This window comes from Heterodontus francisci, chromosome 5, assembly GCF_036365525.1.
Source record: "Heterodontus francisci isolate sHetFra1 chromosome 5, sHetFra1.hap1, whole genome shotgun sequence".
NCBI lineage: Eukaryota > Metazoa > Chordata > Chondrichthyes > Heterodontiformes > Heterodontidae > Heterodontus > Heterodontus francisci.
The window spans coordinates 148373059-148397633 of record NC_090375.1 but is presented as its reverse complement, the minus strand read 5'-3'; the positions used below and the strand labels follow the sequence as shown (position 1 = coordinate 148397633).

General features: G+C 42.3%; 1 protein-coding gene across 2 annotated transcripts in view; it reads left to right on the top strand.

Moving 5' to 3' along the window:
- vps41 (VPS41 subunit of HOPS complex) overlaps positions 1 to 24575 on the top strand; it is a 197715-nt gene that overhangs the window by 39204 nt on the left and 133936 nt on the right. For both annotated transcript variants that reach the window (XM_068032225.1, XM_068032224.1), the window contains exon 5: positions 15759 to 15833. In XM_068032225.1, the coding sequence (XP_067888326.1) occupies positions 15759 to 15833 (75 nt within the window). The remainder of the gene's footprint in view (positions 1 to 15758; positions 15834 to 24575) is intronic.

The window sequence follows — 24575 nt, the reverse complement described above, 5'->3', positions numbered from 1 at the left end:
TTAACAGAGATTGGTCTGGGCAATGGTGATCCACATCTTGTCGGTGTAAGAGACAGCACTACACCCTCCCCTGCCGAGGGCTTTGAAATCCACAAACGCAAGAGTTTGTTGAAAACATTTAGTCACATGGCTAACCTGCTGGCCAACTTGGAGGTTTGAATTGTGTTCACAGGAAAGTTTGAAGACACAGACGGCAGATTGTAACAGAACCTGGAACAAGACAGCCTCTCTCCTGGCTGGCACTCTCTCGCTTTCTCACAAGTCTCCAGACCCACTGAAGTCACTTAAACCTCAAGAGAGAAAAGACTCCTACATTGAAACAAATTGAAGCGTGCACTGGGCCCCAACGAACAGCAAGACTTACCGACAACCAAAGACTCCACATTGAACTTAAAGGACTGTAACTATTGCCTCAAACTTTTCCCCTTTATCCTTCTACTATTTCTGTCTCTACCTGCGTGTGTGTTTATCGCGTACACATGATAGCGTGGTCGTGTTGAGTCTTCGTAACCATTACCGAATTAGAGTTTAAGATTAATAAACTTCCACCTTTCTTGTTTAAATCTAAGAAAACCTGTCTGATTTCTTTGCCTTACAATTGGAAAGCAGTGACCAAGGATTCACTGAGGGGGAGGGGGGGGGGGGGGGAGCTAAAAGCACGGTTTTTAAAAAATTAAACCCTGTTATGGTTAGACCAGGCAAAGGCTGAGAAGGAACCCCTAGACCCCCTATCTCACCTGGTCATAACACCGATAATGACTTAAGTGGTCTAGCCAGATATGGCCATGAATAGTTAAACCAGTTACTTGTCAAAGACTTTCAAGTCTGCATTCCTTGGACTTAAGGGAGTGGAGATGAGTATATCAGGGAACGATTAGGGTGAAAAAGAGTAATAGTTGTAGTAGAGAAAAAGTCGATGGCGAGGATGTATACCAAGCTTGAGTTGATTCATGTGTTTCAAGGTTTGTTTGGCTCCTTCCTGAAGCTTTGGAGAGAATCTACTTTCAAACAAACAAAGGACATGTAATCTATTTATTTACCTGTATGATATTTTTGGATGTGGATTAGTTATTCAAATCCATGAAGTCCCTGCAGCTGCTTGAGGGAAAATTAGGAGCTCTAGATGTTTGGATTTTTGAGTTAGTTAGGAATTTTGAGGAAAATAGATTATGGCAGTATTGGCTCCTACAGCGGTAAGAAATATAATGGAAGAAACACTACTTACATCAGAGTAGTCTGTAAAAGAATTATTTAGTGTTGGACTGTAACCTTTTATTATTTTCCTTTTGAGGACCGAGATAGAAGGATTTCTCCTTTAAATACATTATATTACAATTAGTTATTCACTGTTTATCTTCTGTAAAATAAATTCAGACAATAGTTAGAGTTTAGAACAAGCTCTCAAGTTGTAATACTCTGTCACTCATTGAAGATGGGAGGGACAGAGGCATAGGATAATTTCCTAGTCGCTAAAAATAAGTAACGAAACCATTTGTCATCCTGGCGCACGTTACTGAAAGCTGACTATCAAAGCCAGTGAACATTCACCAAGGCATATGGAATTAGGATTCACTAAATAGCGTTATCTAAATGTTGAGTAAAAACTTCGCACCCAGTTCCAGGAACAGGAGTAGGCCATTCAGCCCTTGAGTCTGCTCCACCATTCAATATATCTTGGCTGATCTGCACCTCAACTCCTTTTACCTGTCTTTGTTCCATACCCCTTGATACCTTTGCCTGACAAAAATCTATCAATCTCAGCTTTGAAAGCTTCAGTTCTCCCGGTGTCCTCAGCCTTTTGGGGAGAGCTCCTGATTTCAACTACCCTTTGTGTGAAAAAGTGCTTCCTGATTGTAGTCCTGAATGGCCTGGCTCTAATTTTAAGATTATACCCTCTTGTTCTGGGTTCCCCCACCAGATAAAATAGTTACTTGCACCCTGGCCAATGTAGCAATTTGCAGTAGATGCAGGTAAGGGCAGCATGGCGACATTGCAAGTTGGGTCACCAATGCATATGTCACAAGAAGCTTCCCTCAAAGGGAGAGGAAACATTTGCCTTTATGTATCCGCAACAGCTGATGTGAAAGGGAGTGGAAAACTAGGAGTTGGTTACCTAGTTAACTTCTCCAGAAACAAAAGTGCTCGGCTGAAGTCCTTGGTAACCATTTTAAAGGGGAGTGCCTAGGGCACATCTCCCTGATGAGGCAACAGGGATCCAGCATTTGCTAGAAGCAGAGCTGGGGATGGAGGTGTGAATTGCTTCTCTCCTGCTCTGCATTATTCAGTTAATCTCCAGTTGAAGCAAGCAAAGCCATGCCAGAATAAATAGTGCAGTTCAACATTCCAAACCATCCTGTTATGTATTGCAGCTCAACTGACCACATGTGATAAAAATAGGTACAAGAGCATGCATCAAGATAGTTATAATAGTGCAGCCTGAGTGACATCCTTGTGTAATCTTTTAGGCTTTTGTTTTATACAATCTCTCCACTGGTACTGCAGAAGTGCAATGGTTCGAAAGAACAAGCTGTTGCATGCTCCAAGCAGTTATTTAGGCAATATATTGCTCTGCTCATCTCAGCATGTTCATTAAAAGAGGGGCAATACCATCAAATACCCCTCCACCTTTAAAATCATCAAACAGTTGTCAGAAATTGCAGCGCTTTGGTTTAAAAATATTTCTAAGTGTTGCCCTTAGCTCCATCCAAGAAACTGGTTGGGAGCAGTTGCTCAGTACAATGGTGCGAAGAAGCTGCATTAACATCAGCAGAGTTACACTCAATTGTAGTTTAGTGATCCTGACATTTAACTATCTATGTTAATCTAGCTCCTTTGCACTGCTAGTTATGATTATTCCTCCAAGCTACTTCCTTTGCCCCTAGAATTAATCAGCGTTTACAGCTTAAACAAATAGATTATCTCCTTGAAGCTAAGACTCCCTGTCTAAGCAGTTTAATTTTACATGCATGTGGCCTGGCAGTCCTGGAGTTTGGCCACGTTCCATCCAACGTTGTTAAAAAGAAGGAATTAGCATTTATATAGCACCCCTTACAACCTCAGGATGTCCCAAAGTGTTTCACAGCCAATGATGTGCTTTTGAAGTGTATTCACAGTTGTAATGTAGGTGGCAATCAATTTATGCACAGCAAGATCCCGCAAACAGCAGTGAGATAAATGACCAGATCATATGGGTTTAGGGGTTGGTTGAGGGATAAATATTAGTCAGGACACTGGGAGAGCTCCACTACTACTCTTTGAATAGTGCTGTGGAATCTTTTATATCTACCTGAGGGGGCAGGTCCCAGTTTAACATTTCATTTCTAAGGTATTTTGTTACAGGAGAAAACATACTTGCTTGAGTGCCAAGCAGTCTCACCTTTTCTTTCCATGGTGATGACTAAAGCTGTTTTTAGATATTGATTGTGATTCCGGGAGCAGGACATGCAGCACTTGGCTCCTGGCATTTCTGCCTTAAATCCCTATACCATAGTTCAGCAGACTCAGACCCAACTCAATGGACTGAATAGCATAAATGCTGGGATCCCGTTCACAAATGCTGTGGTTCCAGATTACAAATTAAAATATCAATGTAAGAGCAGTTAAAATACCTCAAATCCAGACTTGTATTGCACTACTTGGATGATAAGTTTTAATTTCTCTTGGTGATGAATTAGTTCCAAATTTTGCTTCTTGTAGCTGTTTTTTTCAGCAGTTTCTTTGTGTTCAACCTTGGTAAATAACTTGTAACACAGTTATCTGTGTTTTAACTAGACTTCATAGGTTTAAGTGTCAGCCTTAGCTTAGTTATAGCACTCGCCTCTGAATCAAAAGACTGTGCGTTCAAGCCGCACTACAGAGCTGAGCACGTAATCGTGATTGACACTTCCCTGCAATACTGAGGTGGGGCTGCATTGTCGGAAGTGCAGTTTCTTGTTTGAGAAATTAAACCTTGCCTGAAGGTAAACATTAAAATCTCATGGAACTATTCACTAAGGAGCAGGGAGTTCTCAGTGTCAAATCAACATGTATTCCCTCAGCCACCACCACCACCACCAAAAACAGATTAACTAATCATTTACCTCATTTATGGGAGCTTGCTGTATGCAAATTGTCTGTCCATGTTGCATACAACACCCTAGCGACTACACTTCAAAAAGTAATTCATTGGCTTGGAATGCCCTGAGGATCTGAAATCATGCTATATAATTGCAACTATTTGTTTGCTTTTCCTGTTAAAGAAATTCCTGATATCTAGTCGAATAATCTCCCAAATAAATTTAAATTGTGATTGTTACATTTTTTTTAATACCAATTATATCTGTCAACCTCAGCAGTAGCTTTAATATAAATGAGGCTGTTTACATGTCTTCGAAGGTGTGCAGCTGGTGGCACGATAAAACTCATCAGAAACCTATTGCACTATAAGATCCCACCAGTTATTTACTTCGTCTTTGAACAAGACCCTCTTTCTTCCCTCAACCCCCAGCCACTCACTCTCCTTTCAGTTACTGTGTATTTTTTTTTCTCTTACAGTACACCCTTTCAAAGCAGATTTTCCGTGGGGATGCAAAATTTGCAAAAGAATCAATTACCTATTTGTTAGCAAGGCAAGCTTTACAAATGACCCATTAGCTGATTGATTACTCTGGCTTCTGTTGGATATCCAAGCAGTGGAAGCATGATGGATGCTGAGAGAGATGGCTTTGCCAAAAAGTATGTGATTATAAAAGGCTCGCCTAATAGCTAGGAATATTCCTAATTGAAAATCCATGCTTAAGGGTTTTTTGTCTCTATTTTGCAGACTAAGTTTAGGGTTTGACTGTCAAGACTCTCATAAATTCTGCACTAGTTATATTTTTGCAACAAAGTGATTTGACTTCCATCAAATCAACTTTAGTTATTACAGTGATCATAAAAGGTATCTTGTCTCTCTCCTACTGGAAGGAGCAGGTATTATGTATAATATATTTTGTTTATATCCCCATGGCATTGCTCATTGTGCGATGGAGGAATTGCTGTTTCACAGCAAAAGATATGTTACAGGAAGCAGATATGACACTTGGAGGCAGTGTGCACTATGCCCAGGCCTCTAGAAGATTGCTAGCAGATGCCACATCGTGTTCCTCATGGTTTTGTGAGAGTAATGAAAAAATGTTGCCCAACACTCCACTCAAACAACTATAAATGCTGCAAACACTGATGCATATGTCAAGAGCCTTGACTTATTAGGGGCAGGATAGGGAAGAGCATAGTAAGAGCCAGAAATAATCTGGAACCAGATGGCACGGTGAATGGGTGGTGGGGCATGCTGTCAGGCAATTAGCAGGGCACAGCAAGTAGCAAGTGGACATAGCCAATTAGCCAGAGCTATAGTCAGGAGCATGGAAAAGGGAGGAGTGAGGTGGATTGCACTTTTAATGTGGCAAAGCTACAAGGTTTTGTTAGTGCTTTACAGGGAATAGTGAGAAGAAATAATAGGACTCGATATTTTTAATGTATTTTTAATTAATAAAAAGCAAGTTGCTTACAAATTTGCGTGAAGAAACAGCAGATCCACTTGGAGGTGCAATAGTGCCACCTAGTGTCCAGAGATCTGCAATGCTTTATTGAAAGAAACAAAGAATGTGTGTTTACATAGCACCTTTCATGACCTCAGGATGTCCCAAAGCCAATGAAGCACTTTTCAGATGTGGTCATTGTTATAATGTAGGGGAACATTTCTGGTATGTATTAATCATCAGACTAACTGTTATGAAATAAGCAGCATTTTAGTAAAGTAGGAAAAATAGCTTGTGCAGGAGAAGGGGAGGGGGGCAGTGTGAGAACCAACAAATGCATCAGTCAGAGATGGAATTAATGTGTTAAATGACCTGAAAACTGCTGAACAGAAAATGAGCAATATAGCGGATTAACAGCATGATAATACAGATGTATAGAAAGGACAAAGGAATGTGCCAATTATAATGGCATAGAAAAGAGACAAGAGATCCTGCATAATAAACTTGAGAAATTAAGTAAAAATAAGGAGGTATTTAGATTTACCGCTTGTTTTCCCTCTGCCCAATTGGTAGGGAGTTGCAGGATTAAAGTGGGAATTTATTGGAGTGTTTGGACCATGTTTTCTGATAGTGTTCTACATATATTTTGCTGAATGCAAGCCATTTTCACTCTAAGTTTTTTATTGTAAATAGTATAATCTCAAAATAATTTTTTAAAAACACTTCGAACAGTTTCAAAAAATGTTACTCCTGGATGAGAACACTAATTAATTTAAAATTATAACGAAATAATGCAAGTCACAGGTGAATTAAATGTGCCTGGTAATTGTTAGCAAGAGAGCAATGAGTGATCTGCCCTGCATAGCTTTAGCTAAAGTACATTTTTTAAATTGTTTTTCTTAGCATACTGGTTTGATTGGCCACCACAGTCAACCAGTGTAAAATGCAGACACAGATGGTACAAAATGCTACCATTGAAATGAAGCTGGATGTGGTAATCTGTACCCTTTCCTTATTCAGTCCAAAGTTGGTGGGGTGAGGAAAGCTTGCTTTTCCGTTATTGGTGGGATATCATCATAAGTAGTTTTCTTATTTTCCTTTCTGTTACAGTAGACATATAGACTAGATAGATCAAATTGGCAAAGGTAGTCTGGAAGATGAGTTTGTTGAATGCTTTTGTTGCAGTTTCCTAGAACAGTATGTTGTGGAACCAGTTAGGGATAAAGTTATTTTAGATTGTACAATGAGGCAGGATACATTAGTAACCTCATAGTAAAAGATCCATTGGGAAAAAGTGATCATAATACAATTGAATTCCATATTAAGTTTGAAGGCGACATACTCCAGTCCCAAGTAAGAATCTTGAACAAAGCCAGTTACATAGGTATGCGGGGAGAGCTGGCTGAGGTTGATTAGCTAAGTAGACTAAAAGGTACGGCGGTAAATAAATAGTGGGCAACATTTAAAGAAACAATTTAAAATGTTCAACAAAAACGCATTCCATTAAAAAGCAAAAAAGATCCATCCTTGGAATACTAGGGAAGGTAGGATAGCATTAGATTAAAATAGGTTGATAATGTTGCAAAGAATAGTAGTAAGCCTGAGGATTGGGAGTGTTTTTGAAACCAGCAAAGGGCAACCAAAAAGTTGATGAGAAAAAATAGAATAAGGTAAACTAGCCAGGAATATAAAAACAGTTTGTAAGTATTTTTACAAGTATATTAAAAGAAAGAGAGTAACTAAAGTAAATGCTGGTCCCTTGGAGGCAGAGACTAGAGAAATTATCCTGGGGACTGACGGAATGGCAGAGATGTTGAACAAATATTTTGTGTCTGTTTTCACAGTAGAAGACACAAATTACATACCAGAAATAGAGGGTAACCAAGATGGTAATATCAGCAGTGAAAAAGTATTGGGGAAACTTGAGGGACTAATCCTCAGGACCTGATGGCCTACTTCCTACGGTTCTAAAAGAGGTAGCTGCAGAGATAGTGGATGAATTGTTAATGATTTTCCAAAATTCTCTAGATTCTAGAATGGCCCCAGCTGATTGGAAATTAGCAAATGTAACTCTGCTATTCAGGAGCGGAGGGAGAGAGAAAACCGAAAACAACAGGCCAGTTAGTCTGACATCAGTCATCAGGAAAATGCTGGAATCTATTTTTAAAGACTTCTTTATGCACTTAAAAATCATAGTATGATCAGACAAAGTGAACATAGTTTTGCGAAAGGGAAGTTGTTTTTGACAAATTTATTAGAGTTTTTGAGGATGTAACTAACAGGGTAGATAAAGGGAAACCAGTAGATGTAGTACACTTAGATTTCCAAAAGGCATTCGATAAGGTGCCACACAAGAGGTTGATATGCAAGATGCTCATGGAGTTGGGGGTAATATATGAGCATAGATAGAGGAAAGAGTCAGGGTAAATGGGGCATTTTCAAGTTTGCAGACTGTAACTAGTGGAGTGCCACTAGGATCAGTGCTGTGGCCTCAGCTATTTACAATCTATGTTAATATCTTGGACAAAGAAACTGAGAGTAATGTATCTAAGTTTGCTGATACAGAGCTAGGTGAACTGTGAGGAGGACACAAAGAGACAGGCAAGTTAAGAGAGTGGACAACACAGTAGGTGGAGTATAATGCAGAGAAGTGTGAGGTTATTCACTTTGGTAGTAAGAATAGAAAAGCAGAATTTTTTTTTAAAAGCATGAAACTTCTAAATGTCGAATGTTGCTGTTTAGAGGCACTTGGGTGCACACTTACAAGGAACACATAGTTAACATGCAGGTACAGCAAGCAATTAGGAAGGCAAATGGCATGTTGGCCTTTATTGCAAGGGGATTGGAGTACAAGAATAAGGAAGTGTTGCTGTAATTGTATAGGGCTTTGGTGAGACCACACCGGGAGTACTGTGTATAGTTTTGGTCTCCATATCTAAGGAAAGATATACTTGTCTTGGAGGTGGTACAGTGAAAGTTCACTAGATTGGTTTTTGGGATGAGAGTCTGAGTGAAGTAGTACAGTCATAGTTTGGAACTAAGAGTGTGACATTTTAGTCCCTATGTTGAGTCAGTGGTCTCATCCAAAATATTGAGAGACTTGAGCTTAACCAGAGAAATGAGTTCAGCATTTGTAGCAGTTTCACTTGATATGTAACCATCTCCCTCAGTAAATTAATTGCAGCTGTTGTACTTGAATGAGCCAGCATACTCAGATGAGACCAATGGATTGCTTTTACTGATGAAATATATTAATTTCTAGCTGCGTGTAATTAGGAGTGATGCATAATGTAATATTTTTCTGCAGCTAGCAATCCATTTATAGCTGTGGCCTTCTGTCACCTCAACAGTGCTTTAAATGTCCATCACACACTGATGTCAGTTTGAGAGTCTTCGTGCACCGAACAGTTCTGTTTGCACTTGGAATTCAGAAAATCCGAAGCTCTTGAAATTTTGCTCATCTGATGAGCCACGATAAGTTGACTATGTCTAATAACCTTTTTCTGAGATTTTATGTTTTGTTGGAATGAATTTATTTGTAAAAGGAGCAAATCACTGGGGAGGAAGGGCACGGGATTCCAATGGTAAATACACTAGTAATAGTCTTTATTTCAGAAGTTCCTTAATTGTCAAACTGGATATTGTTAATACTGAAAGAGCTAAACTAACATGAACTTCTTCATTGACAGACCAGTGCATCTCATGATGTTTACTCAGAAATTCAACTGGCAGCATAATTAATATATTTCCAATAATGTATGGTAACAGCATACTATTCATGTCAAATATGATTAACGTTCAAGCTGAGTTTTGAGTACCATCTGTCAAATCACCTATAAATAAGAACTAAGCCTTATTCTGCTATCTGTTAGAATATCCTTGTCTTCTGATTTCTTAAACTACAATAAAATTAACTAAATGATGGCTGGGTTGAGCAGTGCCATTTATGGGATGTTCAGAGCCAGTGGGGTTGAGCAGCCCAATTTATGGGACCAATAATGGGTTCAGTATTCCCAGGATAGACCTGTAATGCAAGGGTAACCCCCGGCTTCTTTTAACTGCTGCAAACATCTTCTTCAGCCCCACTCCCCCGTCTCCTCCACCCACACGTCCAACAACAAGCGCGAGGAGCTTGTGGATTTCTTTGTCACGAAGATTGAGACCATCCAGTCAGCTGCCTCTGCCACTTCCCTCACTTCCCCTAGCCCACCAGGCCTAACATGCTGTAAGGCTCCCCCTTCCTTATCACTGACTTTGTATCTTTGTCTTGTTTCTCCCCTATCTTCCACTTCCCCACTCCAAGCTCATCCGATCCATTAAACCCACTTCCTGCTCTCTCAGCCCTGTTCCTACTAAACTACTGACTACTCAACTTCCCTTCCTGGCTCTCTTGTTAGCTGACATTGCTAATGGTTCTCTCCTTAAATCTGCTGTTATCACCCCTCTCAAGAACCCAACCCTTGACCCTTCTGTCCCTGCAAACTACTGTCTCATCTCCGACCTCCCTTTCTTCTCCAAAATGCTTGATGTTATCTCCCAAATTCATGCCCAACTTTCCCATGTTTGAATCCCTCTAATCAGGTTTATGCTGCCACCACAGTGCTGAAATGGCTCTTATTGTAGTCACAAATGACATCCTTTGTGATTATGACAGAGGTAAACTATCCCTCTTCATCCTTCTTGACCTGTCTGCAGCCTTTGAAACAGTTAATCACACCATCCTCCTCCAATGCTTTTCCACTGTCATCCCCACTGGGTGAGACTGCTCTCAGTTGGTTCCATTCAGTGGCATTGTGATAATGTCACTGGACCAATAACCCAGAGCCCCATGCTAATGCGCTGGGGGCATGGGTTCGAATCCCACCACGGCAGATGGTGGAATTTGAATTCCATTAATAAATCGGGAATTGAAAAAAATCTAGTCTAGTGGTGATCATGAAACCATTGTCGATTGTTGTAAAAACCCATCTGGTTCATTTATGTCCTTTAGGGAAGGAAATCTGCTGTCCTTACCTGGTCTGAGCTAGATGTGATTCCAGTCCCACAGCAATGTGGTTGACTCTGAAGTACTCTCTGAAATGGCCTAGCAAGCCACTCAGTTGTATCAAACCACTATAAAGTCTAAGAAAAGGAATGAAACCAGACGGACCACCCGGCATTGACCTAGGCACTGGAAACGAAAACTGCAAACCCAGCCCAGTCAACCCTGCAAAGACCTCCTGACTAACATCTGGGGGCTTGTGCCAAAATTGGGAGAGCTGTCCCACAGACTAGTCAGGTAACAGCCTGACATAGTGACACTCACAGAATCATACCTTACAAGCAATGTCCCAGACACCGCCATCACAATATTCCAGAGACTTGAGCAGATCTAGGTTGATATTCCCAGTGCAGTATTGAGGAAGCACTGCACTGTCGAAGGTGCAGTCTTTCAGATGAAACGTTAAACCGAGGCCCCGACTGCCTTTTCAGGTGGACGTAAAACATCCCATGACAATATTGGAAGAAGAGCAGAGAAGTTCTGCCTGGTATCCTGGCCTAAATTTGTTCCTTGGCCAACGTCACTAAAATAAAAACTAATTATCTTGTCCTTTATCTCAGTGCTGTTTGTGGGAGCTTGCTGTGCACAAATTGGCTGCCATGTTTCCCTACATTACAGCAGTGACTGCACTTCAAAAGCACTTCATATTCTTTGGAATGTCCCGAGGCCGTGAAAGGTGCAATGTAATGCAAGTTCTTTCTTTTAATATTTTATCCAATTATACCATTGACTATTCCCTAAACGAAGATCTGAATCTGTTCAACATGCAAGCCGGACAAGATCCCTGCCATATACAGGAAGAAAAACTACATTTCTATTCATGGAGATTTTCACATGAGTAATAAGTGCCCATTAATCAATGAAGTAAAGTATCATCATCTCTTTCAATTAAAAGTGGAGTAACAAATCCACAAATTTAATGTTGCAGTTTAGCAGTCTACTCATATTAATGACAGTGGTTCCTTTGTCGTTGTGAAAAATGGAGGTCTCCATTCATTACCTTATTACAATAGCACAGGTGAGATTGGGAAATCAGTTTGAGGGCCATTGCAGGCACACACTTGCCATAGCTTTGTGCTGCAACAAAGTGGAACTCCAGTACACCACACTCCTGTGCTACTTCTAGCATTTTGTAGCTTTACAAAATCTTTTTCATGTATCCAAGAGCATTCTTCAAAATAATGCACCCAGTTGTAGTGTGGGACCAGAGTTAAAACTGCAGCTTAGTACATGCGGCATGCATATCGGCATATAATGGATATAGTAGCGTATAGTACTGGACTAGCAATCCAGGGTTTTAGTTGAAAACCCATCATGGCAAGTTGAATTTGGTAGATCTGGTGATTTGTGGATTAGTACTACGTAAAATAATCAAAGCAGCAGTGGCAAAATCCTGGAACTCCCTACCTAACAAACTCCTTCACAACACAGGCACAGTAGTTCAAGAAGTTGGTTCTCTACCACCTTCTCAATTAAGAATGGGCAATATATGCCAGGCTTGCCAGCGTTGCCCACATCCTGAAACTAGATATATAAAAGAAACAACTAGTTCGCTACTGTCCATCAGGGAGAGGAACCTGTGACTCTTGCCTGGCCTACATGTGACTCCATTTTCACACCCATGTTGAAATCCTAATTCTCTCAGGGCAACTAGTGACAGCCAATAAATGCAATCTTGCCAGCGTCACCCATATCCCACTGACTTCTAATATTCTGCCCAATTGGTAGAATGCAAAGTCTTGCTTCACTTAGACTGAAATGACTGGGAACCATTCTTTTGGGTTTACCTGCAGATCCAGTAAGTGGGCTTGGAAGCAAAGACATATAATCTTGTTAGTTGGAAGCCTGATAAGCTGCTATCTGCTGACTGCATTTGTGTCTTGGCAGTGCCTTCAGGAGGGTCACTTATTTGCTTGGCAATATCATTTCAGTAAGTTCTTACCACCTGTATTGCTGGTTCTACACGTGGTGCAATTGAACTCTGACGTCAGTTTGTGTTGGACTTTCTTTTCTGTTGGGTTATTTTGGGCTGCCAGCTGTGTTTTAAACAGTACTTTACTGAACTGTATCTCAGGATAGTACCATACTCATATAATGTTTCTTCATGTTATATGATAATTGTCTTCATGTACCTTCTCTGTTGCTTCATCAACATGTAAGGTATTTAAGGAGAGAGCAGGAGAAACTTCTTTTACACAGGCTTGTGAGGCTGTGCAATGTACTGATTAAAGTAGAGACCATGTCAGCATTCAAGAATAGGTTAGATAGCTGATTGAAGGAAAGGGGTGATAAAGGGATATGGAAACACGGAATTAGTACTCCTGCACATGTAGCCAATAAACATCAACGTGATCTGATTGGGCTTCACAGTCAATTTCCATGATGTAATTTCAATGTAGATCTGTGCAGTTCACACTTGAGACACAGGTAGTGACAGTCTATGGATCTCACCCCAGTGATTATTCTTCATGTGTAGATTAGAGTTTGATTGTGAATGGTATTAGAATTGAGCCTAAACCTTTTCTCATCTTGTGAGCTATGTTTTCTCCTCAAAATTTGTAGTAAAATTGTGAGCTCATTATTTAAAAAAAGATAGAATGTCCACTCAGTTGCAGTAGTTTTCACAGCTCTATTCACAGGAAATTGGTGTAATCGGTGCAAAATATCATAGAAGTGCAAACTGCATTCAGCAGAACTCAAGTTTCTGTGGTCTTTTGCACTAATCTAATAAAGCATCGTGCTGGATGCTGGCTCTGCCCACAAAGCTGATCACAACCCCAGAATGAATTAATCACCATTGGAAGTTTCTGCTAATTGTGCTCGTTTGCAGGCCTTCAAGGAGGCTCTTAAAAAGAATTAACTGGTTCATCTGGGTGCAAGGCCCCTAATAGGAACATTGTAAGTTTAAAAAAAAAAATTTACTAAGAAACTGACTACACTACTCCAATATAACTAGAAAATGGTTCTGTATATTTTGAAGTCATTTTCAGTAATTTAAAAATCTAGTTATTCACAGGTGATTGGGTTGACATTGTGATTAAAAATACTTTGCAATAAACCCATTTTCAGTTGTATTAAACTGCATCAAGGCTAAATTATTAAATTTAAATATAAGGAATATTTTAAAAGCAATTTTTAACATATTAAAACGCTGCTCGATTGTGCTGGTTCCAGACAGATTTTGTATTTGGTGATATGCAAATAAGTTTGAGCGAAAATGCGAGAATACAATTCTCAAAACTAGCTCAATTTGTGCTTGGGTTGCCGATTGCATCCAGTGTGGGAATTCTACCCAGCATATTTATATTTGGCTGCAAATAGTGCACAGAGGAAAGTTCCCTCTCCTCACCCCTATCCATAAAACACACTTTATAAACAGGAGTCTTTAGATAATGATGACGTGTGCGAACCCTGGTAATTTTTCATTTTCTCCATGCCTAGGCCGAGATTGTGGAAGAAACTTATATGGTGCTATCACACACCAAAGAGCTGAAGTTAATATTTATCGTCTACATGAGCATTCGTCCTAATCTTATGTTCCCAATCTGTTCCCATATCTATATATCGCATCTTTCCTTTATACACCAATCTAACCTATTAAATGTTGACTTGGTCTCTTCAATTACTAAGTGCATTCCACAGTCTCACTGTGTTTAAAAAAAAAACTCCACCTCTCCTCCAAGCTACCAGGCTGCAGTCTGTTAAGCCAGCAGAGACCAAACTTTCCTGATCTAGATCTTCCACGCACTAGATTATCCTACTGACCTTTTTGGGGGAGTTGTACCAGAAATTCCTAAGAATATTTGTGCCGATGGGATAATCACATGGAAAAATATTTTCAGGCCAAGATCTTGAGCATCTTCTAATGGGAATAAAGCCTATATTCAATGCCAAATGTGATCAGTTTATTCTATTTGCAAACTGAGCAGATATTTATTTTATGATGTACTTATTGGAATAGCATTAGCTACCTGTGTGGAGTTTGCAAGTTCTCCCTGTGTCTGCGTGGGTTTTCTCCGGGTGCTCCGGTTTCCTCCCACAAGCCAAAAGACTTGCAGGTTGGTAGGTAAATTGGCCACTATAAATTGCCCCTAGTATAGGTAGGTGGTAGGGAAATATACGGACAGGTGGGGATGTGGTAGGAATATGGGATTAGTGTAGGATTAGTATAAATGGGTGGTTGATGGTCGGCACAGACTCGGTGGGCCGAAGGGCCTGTTTCAGTGCTGTATCTCTAAACTAAATCTATTTGGGAGAGACGGTGGTGTAACATCACTAAACTAATAATCTAGAAGCCCAGGCTAATGCCCTGGGGACATGGGTTCAAATCCCACCATGGCAGCTGGTGGAATCTAAATTCAATTAGTTAACAAAAAAAAATCTCGAATTGAAAGCAAGTCTCAGTAATGGTGTCATAAAACAATCCTCAATTGTCAGAAAACTGAATATCCTTTAGGGAAGGAAATCTGCCGTCCTTACCTGGTCTGGCCTGCATGTGACTCCAGACCCACAGCAATATGGTTGACTCTTAACTGCCGTCTGAAATGGCCGAGCAAGCCATCAGTTGTCAAGGGCAATTCGGGATGGGCAACAGATGCTGGCCTTGCCAGCGATGCCCACATCCCATGAAAGAATTATTAAAAAGGCCTTATGTGGGGAAGAATTTTTTTTTTTTGTTCGTCCTGATTGGCAAGGCTGGTATTTATTGCCCATCCCTAATTGATACAACAAGGCTGGCTAGACCAGTTCAGAGGACTGTTAAGAGTCAACTACATTGGTGTGGGTCTGAAGTCACATATCAGCCAGATGGGTAAGAATGGCAGCCTTCCCTCCCTAAACGACATCAATAAACCAGTTTGGTTTTGAACGTCAGTCCAACAGCTCCAGAGTCAATCGACTAGTAACAGCAATCCAGATTTGTTTAAAAATTGAATTCAAATTCTCAAACTGCTATGATGGGATTTGAAGTTTGTACATAGATAATGAACTGTTAAGTGAGAGTCTGCTCGAATGTTTAGCATAATTTGTGTCCAATTTTGAGTACTTTTAACTCTGACATCGAGATAAAAATCTTTCATTTTTTATTGTCATTTGAAAGATATTCTATTGAACTGTTGTTATTTCTTTCCTGCCCAAAGCAGCTGTCTAATGAGACTACTACACCTATGTTCAGGATACAATGAGCAGTGACATGTTGTGCTTTAATTGCTGCATTTCAGAGCTCTGTGAAGGTGAATCAAGTTAGCTTGGATGAAAGTGGAGAGCATATTGGAATTTGTTCAGAAGATGGCAAGGTAGGAGCTGAAGTAGCCTATTTTCAACAGCTTTTCCTACATCTTCTGTGTTTCCCTGCTGCAGTTACTGTGTTTTCTCCAGTGTCCCTGCTGCAGTTACTGTGTTTTCTCCAGTGTCCCTGCTGCAGTTACTGTGTTTTCTCCAGTGTCCCTGCTGCAGTTACTGTGTTTTCTCCAGTGTCCCTGCTGCAGTTACTGTGTTTTCTCCAGTGTCCCTGCTGCAGTTACTGTGTTTTCTCCAGCGTCCCTGCTGCTGTTACTATGTTTTCCTGTGATTCCCTGCTGCGGTTACTGTGTTTTCTCCAGTGTCCCTGCTGCAGTTACTGTGTTTTCTCCAGTGTCCCTGCTGCTGTTGGTGCGTTTTCTCCAGTGTCCCAGCTGCTGTTGGTGCGTTTTCTCCAGTGTCCCTGCTGCTGTTGGTGCGTTTTCTCCAGTGTCCCTGCTGCTGTTACTGTGTTTTCTCCAGTGTCCCTGCTGCAGTTACTGTGTTTTCTTGTTTCCCTGCTGCTGTTGGTGCGTTTTCTCCAGTGTCCCTGCTGCTGTTGGTGCGTTTTCTCCAGTGTCCCTGCTGCTGTTGGTGCGTTTTCTCCAGTGTCCCAGCTGCTGTTGGTGCGTTTTCTCCCGTGTCCCAGCTGCTGTTGGTGCATTTTCTCCCGTGTCCCTGCTGCTGTTGCGTTTTCTCCAGTGTCCCAGCTGCTGTTGGTGCGTTTTCTCCAGTGTCTCTGGTGCTGTTGGTGCGTTTTCTCCAGTGTCCCAGCTGCTGTTGGTGCGTTTTCTCCAGTGTCTCTGGTGCTGTTGGTGCGCTTTCTCCAGTGTCCCTGCTGCTGTGGTGTGTTTTCTCCAGTGTCCCTGCTGCAGTTACTGTGTTTTACCTTTTCCCTGCTGCTGTTGGTGCGCTTTCTCCAGTGTCCCTGCTGCTGTTACTGTGTTTTCTCCAGTGTCCCTGCTGCTGTTGGTGCGTTTTCTCCAGTGTTTCTGCTGCTGTGGTGCGCTTTCTCCAGTGTCCCAGCTGCTGTTGGTGCGCTTTCTCCAGTGTCCCTGCTGCTGTGGTGCGTTTTCTCCAGTGCCCCTGCTGCTGTTGGTGCGTTTTCTCCAGTGTCCCAGCTGCTGTTGGTGCACTTAGCCCAGGTTCCCTGCTGCTTTCTTGTATCTTTGCCCCACAAGTACAAACTGACCACTAAATAGACAAAGAGGTAAGGAAATGTTTTCATTTCCTGGTTTGTTCTCACTTCTATGTATGTGTGTATTTGGGAAAATGTTGATCAAAGAGCATGTAATCAGATTTTTTATTTATTTCCAAAATATACTTTATTCATAAAAATCTGTAAAAATTACATTCCCAAACAGTTTAAAACAGCATCAAGTCAAAGAATACAGACAGTGCAAAGGTGATCAGTTACCTTCTATACAATCATGAGTTGCCTCACAACCCTTCCATTTCATTGTCATGCCATATACATTTTTACATTTACAGCACACAAAATTTCTCCGATACAGTTCGAGGGGTTTCCCATGGATCCAGCCCCTCAGTTAAGCTTGGTGGGGGGATCTTACACTGTGGTCTTTCCCCATTGAGCCTTTGCTGCGGCTGCCCCAAGCTTTAGTGCGTCCCTCAGCACGTAGTCCTGGACCTTGGAATGTGCCAGTCTGCAACATTCGGTGGTGGACAACTCTTTGCGCTGGAAGACCAGCAAGTTTCGGGCAGACCAAAGGGCGTCTTTCACCGAATTGATAGTCCTCCAGCAGCAGGTGATGTTTGTCTCGGTGTGCGTCCCTGGGAACAGCCCGTAGAGCACAGACTCCTGTGTTACAGAGCTGCTTGCGATGAACCTCGACAAAAACCACTGCATCTCTTTCCACACCTGCTTTGCGAAGACACATTCCAGGAGGAGGTGGGCGACCGTCTCTTCCCCACCACAGCCACTGCGGGGGCATTGTGCGGAGGGGGCGAGACTTCGGGTGTGCATGAAGGATCTGACGGGGAGGGCTCTTCTCACCACCAGCCAAGCTACGTCTTGGTGCTTGTTTGAAAGTTCTGGTGATGAGGCATTCCGCCAAATGACTTTGACGGTCTGCTTGGGGAACCATCCGACAGGATCCACCGTCTCCTTTTCCCGTAGGGCCTTGAGGACATTCCGTGCAGACGACTGCCTGATGGATCGGTGGTCAAAGGTGTTTTCTTGCAGAAACTGCTCCACGAAGGATAGGTGGTACAGCACGGCCCAACTGCATGGAGCATTCCGTGGCAATGTGACCAAGCCCATCCTTTGCCACACCGGGGACAGATAGAACCTCAGCACGTAGTGACACTTGGAGTTTGCGTACTGGAGGTCTACACACAGCTTGATGCAGCCGCACACGAAGGTGGTCATCAGGATGAGGGCTACATTGGGTACATTTTTCCTGCCCTTGTCCAGAGATTTGAACATCATGTCCCTCCGGACCCGGTCCATTTTAGATCCCCAGATGAAGCGGAAAATGGCTCGGGTGACTGCCACAGCGCAGGATTGGGGTATGGGCCAGACCTGCGCCACATACAGCAACAAAGTGAGCGCCTCGCACCTGATGACCAGGTTCTTACCCACAATGGAGAGAGATCGCTGCCCCCACATGCCCAACTTTTGTCGTACCTTGGCTACTCGCTCCTCCCATGTTTTGGTGCACGCTCCGGCCCTTCCGAAGCATATCCCCAGCACCTTCAGGTAATCTGACCTGACGGTGAAGGGGACAAAGGATCGGTCAGCCCAGTTCCCAAAGAACATGGCCTCGCTCTTGCCGTGGTTAACTTTGGCTCCCGAGGCCAGTTCGAACTGGTTGCAGATGTTCATCAGTCTGCGCACGGACAGCGGATCCGAGCAGAAGACGGCGACGTCATCCATGTACCGGGAGGTTTTAACCTGAGTGCCTCCGCTGCCTGGGATTGTCACCCCTCTTATGCTCGCATCCTTCCTAATAGACTCAGCAAAGGGTTCAATGCAGCAAACAAACAAGACCGGGGAGAGAGGACAGCCCTGTCTGACTCCAGATTTGATCGGGAAACTTTCCGATTCCCACCCGTTGATTGAGACTGCGCTACTGATGTTTGTGTAGAGCAGTTGGATCCAATTGCAGATTCCCTCCCCAAACCCCATTTTGGAAAGCACGTCCATCATGTAGGTGTGCGATATCCTGTCAAAAGCCTTCTCCTGGTCCAGGCTGATGAGGCAGGTGTCCACCCTCCTGTCCCGTACGTAGGCGATCGTATCCCTCAGTAACGCGAGACTATCAGAGATCTTCCTGCCGGGTACAGTACAGGTCTGATCGGGGTGAATCACCAACTCCAGAGCAGATTTGACTCGACTGGCTATGACTTTGGACAGAATCTTGTAGTCAACATTAAGCAGTGAGATGGGCCGCCAATTTCTGATTTCTGCCCTCTCCCCCTTCCGCTTGTAAATGAGGGTGATGATGCCTTTCCTCATGAATTCTGACATGCTGCCGGCCAGGAGCATACTCTCGTATACTTCCAGCAGGTCCGGGCCGACCCAGTCCCACAGGGCCGAGTACAACTCGACCGGTAAGCCATCGCTCCCGGGAGTTTTACTCGTCTCGAAGGACTCGACGGCCTTTGTCAGCTCGTCTAGAGTTAGCGGCTTGTCCAATCTCTCCCTCCTGCTGTCATCTAAGACCTCTGTAATAGATGACAGGAAGGACTGGGAGGCTCTGCTGTCTGTGGGCTTCGCGTCGTACAGCCCAGCATAAAAGGATTTGCTGATCCTTAGTATGTCGGACTGCGAAGACGTTACCAACCATCTTCTTCCTTCAGGCTGCTGATCAGATGTAACCATTGAAGCATTTAGGAGGAAGAAACAATTCATTATATTTAAACTGCTTGCCAAGTGTAGTTCATCAGGAAACCATATCTTGCACCCTGTGGTGCCACATATTTCTCATGCCGTATTAGATTTTTTAATCAAAGCTGAAGAATTGTTGTCAGTAACTATTATAAAGTGCAATGTATTGATTATCCTGCTGCAAGAAAACCAGGATTTGGGATGCAACGGATTGCACATTTTACATATTAAGTACTTCCATGTGTGAATACAGAAATTTTCCTGGCTGCCACTTTGACTCAAGCAATAAGGTGTTTATTTTAAATAATTTGCAGCTCATCAATCATTAGCAGATAAAGTAATAGAATCTATTCCGCCCGATGTACCTGTGTAGTTTTAACTTAATAAGGGACCAGCAGCATGAATTTAAAAATGAGAAAATCCAGCCAGATAAACTACCTGAACTTCTTTTGAAGTCATGCAGGCACAAACACACCTGTATGAGTTTTGTATTATCCATGTATATTTTGAATTTCTCCCTTACTAAATTTACTTTAAAGGCATTTCTTTCCTGTAGAAGCTTTTTATTAAATGCCTTATAATTTCTTTGTGTGTTTAGACACAGTTCAAGAGCCTGATTGAGAACGAAAAGACACCCAAGGCTTGAAAGAGAACAGAAACATAACCAGAAATAGTCAGCAGGTTAGGTAGCATCTCAGCTTTTGCTTTCTTTTGGAGATTTAATATTTTAGTTGGAGCCAGCCGTTACCCTGGACGCTAAGACCAAGATATTATTTTAACAGTAACCCGACAAAGTTGGAATAATTACCCAAATATGTCCTATCCACTAAAAGCATCAGTAAAGTGATGGAAGGGGTTGTTGACAGTGCTACCAAGCACCACTTACTTGCCACTAACCTGCTCGCTGATGCTCAGTATGAGTTCTGCTCGGGCCACTCAGCTCCTGACCTCATTACAGCCTTGATCCAAACATGGGTAAAAGAGCTAAATTCCAGAGGTGAGGTGAGAGTGACTGCCCTTGACATCAAGGCAGCATTAGACCGAGTAAAGGCATCAAAGAGCCCTAGCAAAATTCAAATCAATGGGAATCGGGTGGGGGTAAACTCACCAATGGCTGGAGTCATACCGAGCACAAAGGAAGATGGTAGTGGTTGTTGGAGGTCAATCATCTCCATTCCAGGACATGACTGCAGATGTTCCTCAGGGTAGTGTCTTTGGCCCAACCATCTTCAGCTGCTTCATCAATAAACTTCCCTCCATCATAAGGTCAGAAGTGGGAATGTTTGTTGTTCAGTTCCATTTGAAATTCTTCAGATACTGAAGCAGTCCATGCCTCCTTGCAGCAAGACTTGGACAACATTTGAGCTTGGGCTGATAAGTGGCAAGTAACATTTGCACCACGCCAGTGCCAGGCAATGACCATCTCCTACAAGAGAGAATCCAACCATCTCCCCTCGATATTCAATGGCATTACTATCGCTGAATCCCCCACCATCAGAGTCCTAAGAGTCACCATTGGCCAGAAACTTAACTGAACATGTCACACAAATACTGTGGCTAGAAGTGGAGGTCAGGCAAGTAACTCAGCACCTGACTCCCCCAGAGGTTTTCCATCATCTCTAAGGCACAAGTAAGGAGTGTGATAGAATACTGTGTCCAGTTCTGGTTGTTGCACTTTAGGAAAGATGTGAAAGCATTGGAGAGAATGCAGAAAAGATTCATGAGAATGTTTCCAGGGATGAGGAACTTCAATTATGAAGATAGATTGGAGAAGTTGGTACTGTTTTCCTTAGAGAAGAGAAGGCTGAGAGGTGATTTGATAGAGGTATTCAAAATCATGAGGGGTCTGGACAAAGTAAATAGAGAGAAACTGTTCCCACTCTTGAAAGGATGGAGAACAGGGGTGGGGGGCGGGTGTACAGATTTAAAGTAATTGGCAAAAGAAGCAAAAACATGAGGAAAAGCTTTTTCACACAGCGAGTGGTTAAGGTCTGGATTGCACTGCCTGAGAGTGTGGTGGAAGCATTCAAAAGGGAATTAGGCTGTTGTCTGAAAAGGAAGAATGTGCAGGGTTACGGCGAAAAGGTAAGGTAATGGCATTAGGTGAATTGCTCATTCGGAGAGCTGGCGCAGACACAATGGGCCGAATGGGGGCCTCCTGCGCTGTAACGATTCTGTGACTTTTGTCATGCTAGGTCCCCACCTGCCAAGAATGAGGCACATTAATTTTGTCATGAACATTGATTTTAAACTGTTACTGGAGTGAAGAAAGGACTTGTTAAACAGATCAGCCGTGGCTGGAAAAGATATTTGCATATTAGCAGACAGTGTTTGGAAGGACAAAGCAGCCATTCGCTGACATTCAACCCACAATGGACTTTTGATCACCAGACATTGAAGGTGGGGGAGCTCGCATTCCAGGTTGACTGCTAAGATGACTGAATACGCAAACTGACATGGTCAAACCAGCTAGTCACATGACTAGCCTGCTGGGCAACCTGAGTTTTTTGAATTTGTACAAACAATTTGGGCAAAAAGTCTGTTTGCTCCTGGACTGAGAAGATCTCTCTCCTGTCTGCTCCTATCTCTCTCTCACAAACCTCTGAATCTACTGAAGACACATGAACCCCAATAGAGAAAAGTCTCCTACAGCGAACAAGATTTAAGAAGGATACTGGGCCCCAGCGAAAAGCAAGATCTATCTACAATCAAGGACTCTACAGTGAGCTCGAAGAACCATAACAACAACTCTTCAGATATTGCCTCAAACCTTTCCACTTTATTTTTCTTCTCTTTTTGCATGTGTGTATCACATATGTATGCTAGCATGGAGCGCTGCATGTATCCGTAGGCGTTAACCGAATTAGAGTTTGTTTAATAAATTTCAACTTTTCTTCTTTAAACCTAAGCCTGTTTGTGCTTGTTTCTTTGCTTTATAATTGGAAAGCAGTGAACAAGGATTCACCAAAGGGGGAGCTAAAAAAAAAAAGTGTTTAAAAATAAAACCCAGTTACAGTAAGACTAAGCGAAGGCTGAAAGGGAACCCTAGACCTCTTTCTCACCTGGTCGTAACCGTCTTACTATTTGCCTGGACGAGTGCAGCTCCAACAACACTCGAAGTTTGACATTATCCAGGCCAAAGCATCCTGCTTGATCAGCACCCATGAACCACCTTAAGCATTCACTCCCTCCACCATTGGTGCACTGTGGCTGCAGTGTGTACTATCTACAAAATGCACTGCAGCAACTCACCAAGTCTCCTTTACAGCACATTCCAAACCTGCGACTTCAACCGCCTAGAGGACAAGGGCAACAGGCACGTGGGAACATCACCTGCAGATTCCCTCTCCAGTCACACACCATCCTCATTTGGAAATATATCACTGTTCCTTGGGCGCTTGGTCAAAATCCTGGAACTCCCTCCCTAAAAGCATTGTGGGAATACCTACACTTACTGCAGACTCCTGCCTCGAAGGGAATTAGGAGTGGGCAATAAATGCTAGTGTTGCCTGTGATGCTCATATCCTAAGAACGAATCTAAAAAAAAAATCAACTTTCAGAAAGCAAGAACTTGCATTTATATAGGAGTTGTCAGATCCTGAGGAGATTCCAGCATGTATCGCAGCCATTTAATTACTATGGAAATGCAATCAGTAGGCAAATGTGGCATCCAGCATCACATCCCAAAGTCTATAAACAGTGAATGAAGTGAATCTGCGTTGGTAGCATTGGTTAAAGGGCGTATGTTAGCCAAGGCACCAGAAAAACCCTGTGCTCTTGTTCAAGTGGTGCTCTGTGATCTTTCAAATCCTTCTGAACAGAAAGACAGGTCCTCTGTCTGACAGGCGGTACCTCCCATCAATGTAATACTCCCTCAGATAATGGGCTAAAGTGCTACTTCATTACCAGCTCACAACCAGACATCATTTAAATGGGTTTAAAGCTCTATAAAATTAGCAGTGGCTGGTTTTTTAATACACTGAGATCCCATGGTGGATGTTCAAGGGCTTAACATTCTGATATCCTGCTGTGAAGGCGTCATGAGTCCATTTGTCCTGTAATTTTTACCTATTTTTTCCTCATACTCCCATTTATACAAGACATATTTACTTCCACCAAATCCTATTGTTAACAATTGCCAAACAGTGAAGTTACATAGTAATGAGTGTTTATAGTCTAGTCACAATTTCTGCCGTAAGACCGAACTAGATTGTAATTTCTGCAGTATTCCACACACCTTATTGTATTGAGAGAGCATTGTTAGTAAAAGATGTGCTCGGATTTCGCAACAATGGCAATATTTGCACCAAAGGCCAGAAGTTAATGTTGTGCATCCCAATTGTCCAGTGACAAATTTATGCCTAAACAAACTGGAGAACTAATTAGAATACACCTCAGCGTGCATAGTGACAAATCAAAAGGGCACAGCCAATGGCCAGTGTTTTGATTCTGCCACGAGTGGCATGTCCGGTCAGTCCCACTATCCAGAAACTGTTTGAATATTTTTTTCTATTTTCAGAGAATCTTGATTGAACCAGTACTTCAATTCCTGATCATGGAATAGTACCACACAGAAGAATGCCATTTGATCCATCAAGTCTTTGCCCACTCTTTCAAGAAGCAGTCCAGTTAGTCTCACTCCCCAGCTTTTTCTCCATATACCTGCAATCTTTTTCTCAAAATATTTATTCAATTCTCATTTGAAGGCTACTATTCAATCTGTATGCACTACCCAGCAGGCAGTGCATTTCAAACCCTAATCGCTTGTGTAAATAAGTTTTCCTCATGTCGCCTTTGGTTCTTTTGCTAATCACGTTAAATCTGTGCCTACTGGTTATTGACGCTTCAGCCATTGAAAACCATTTCTCGTTATTTACTCTGTCTAAATCCTTCATGATTTCAAACACCC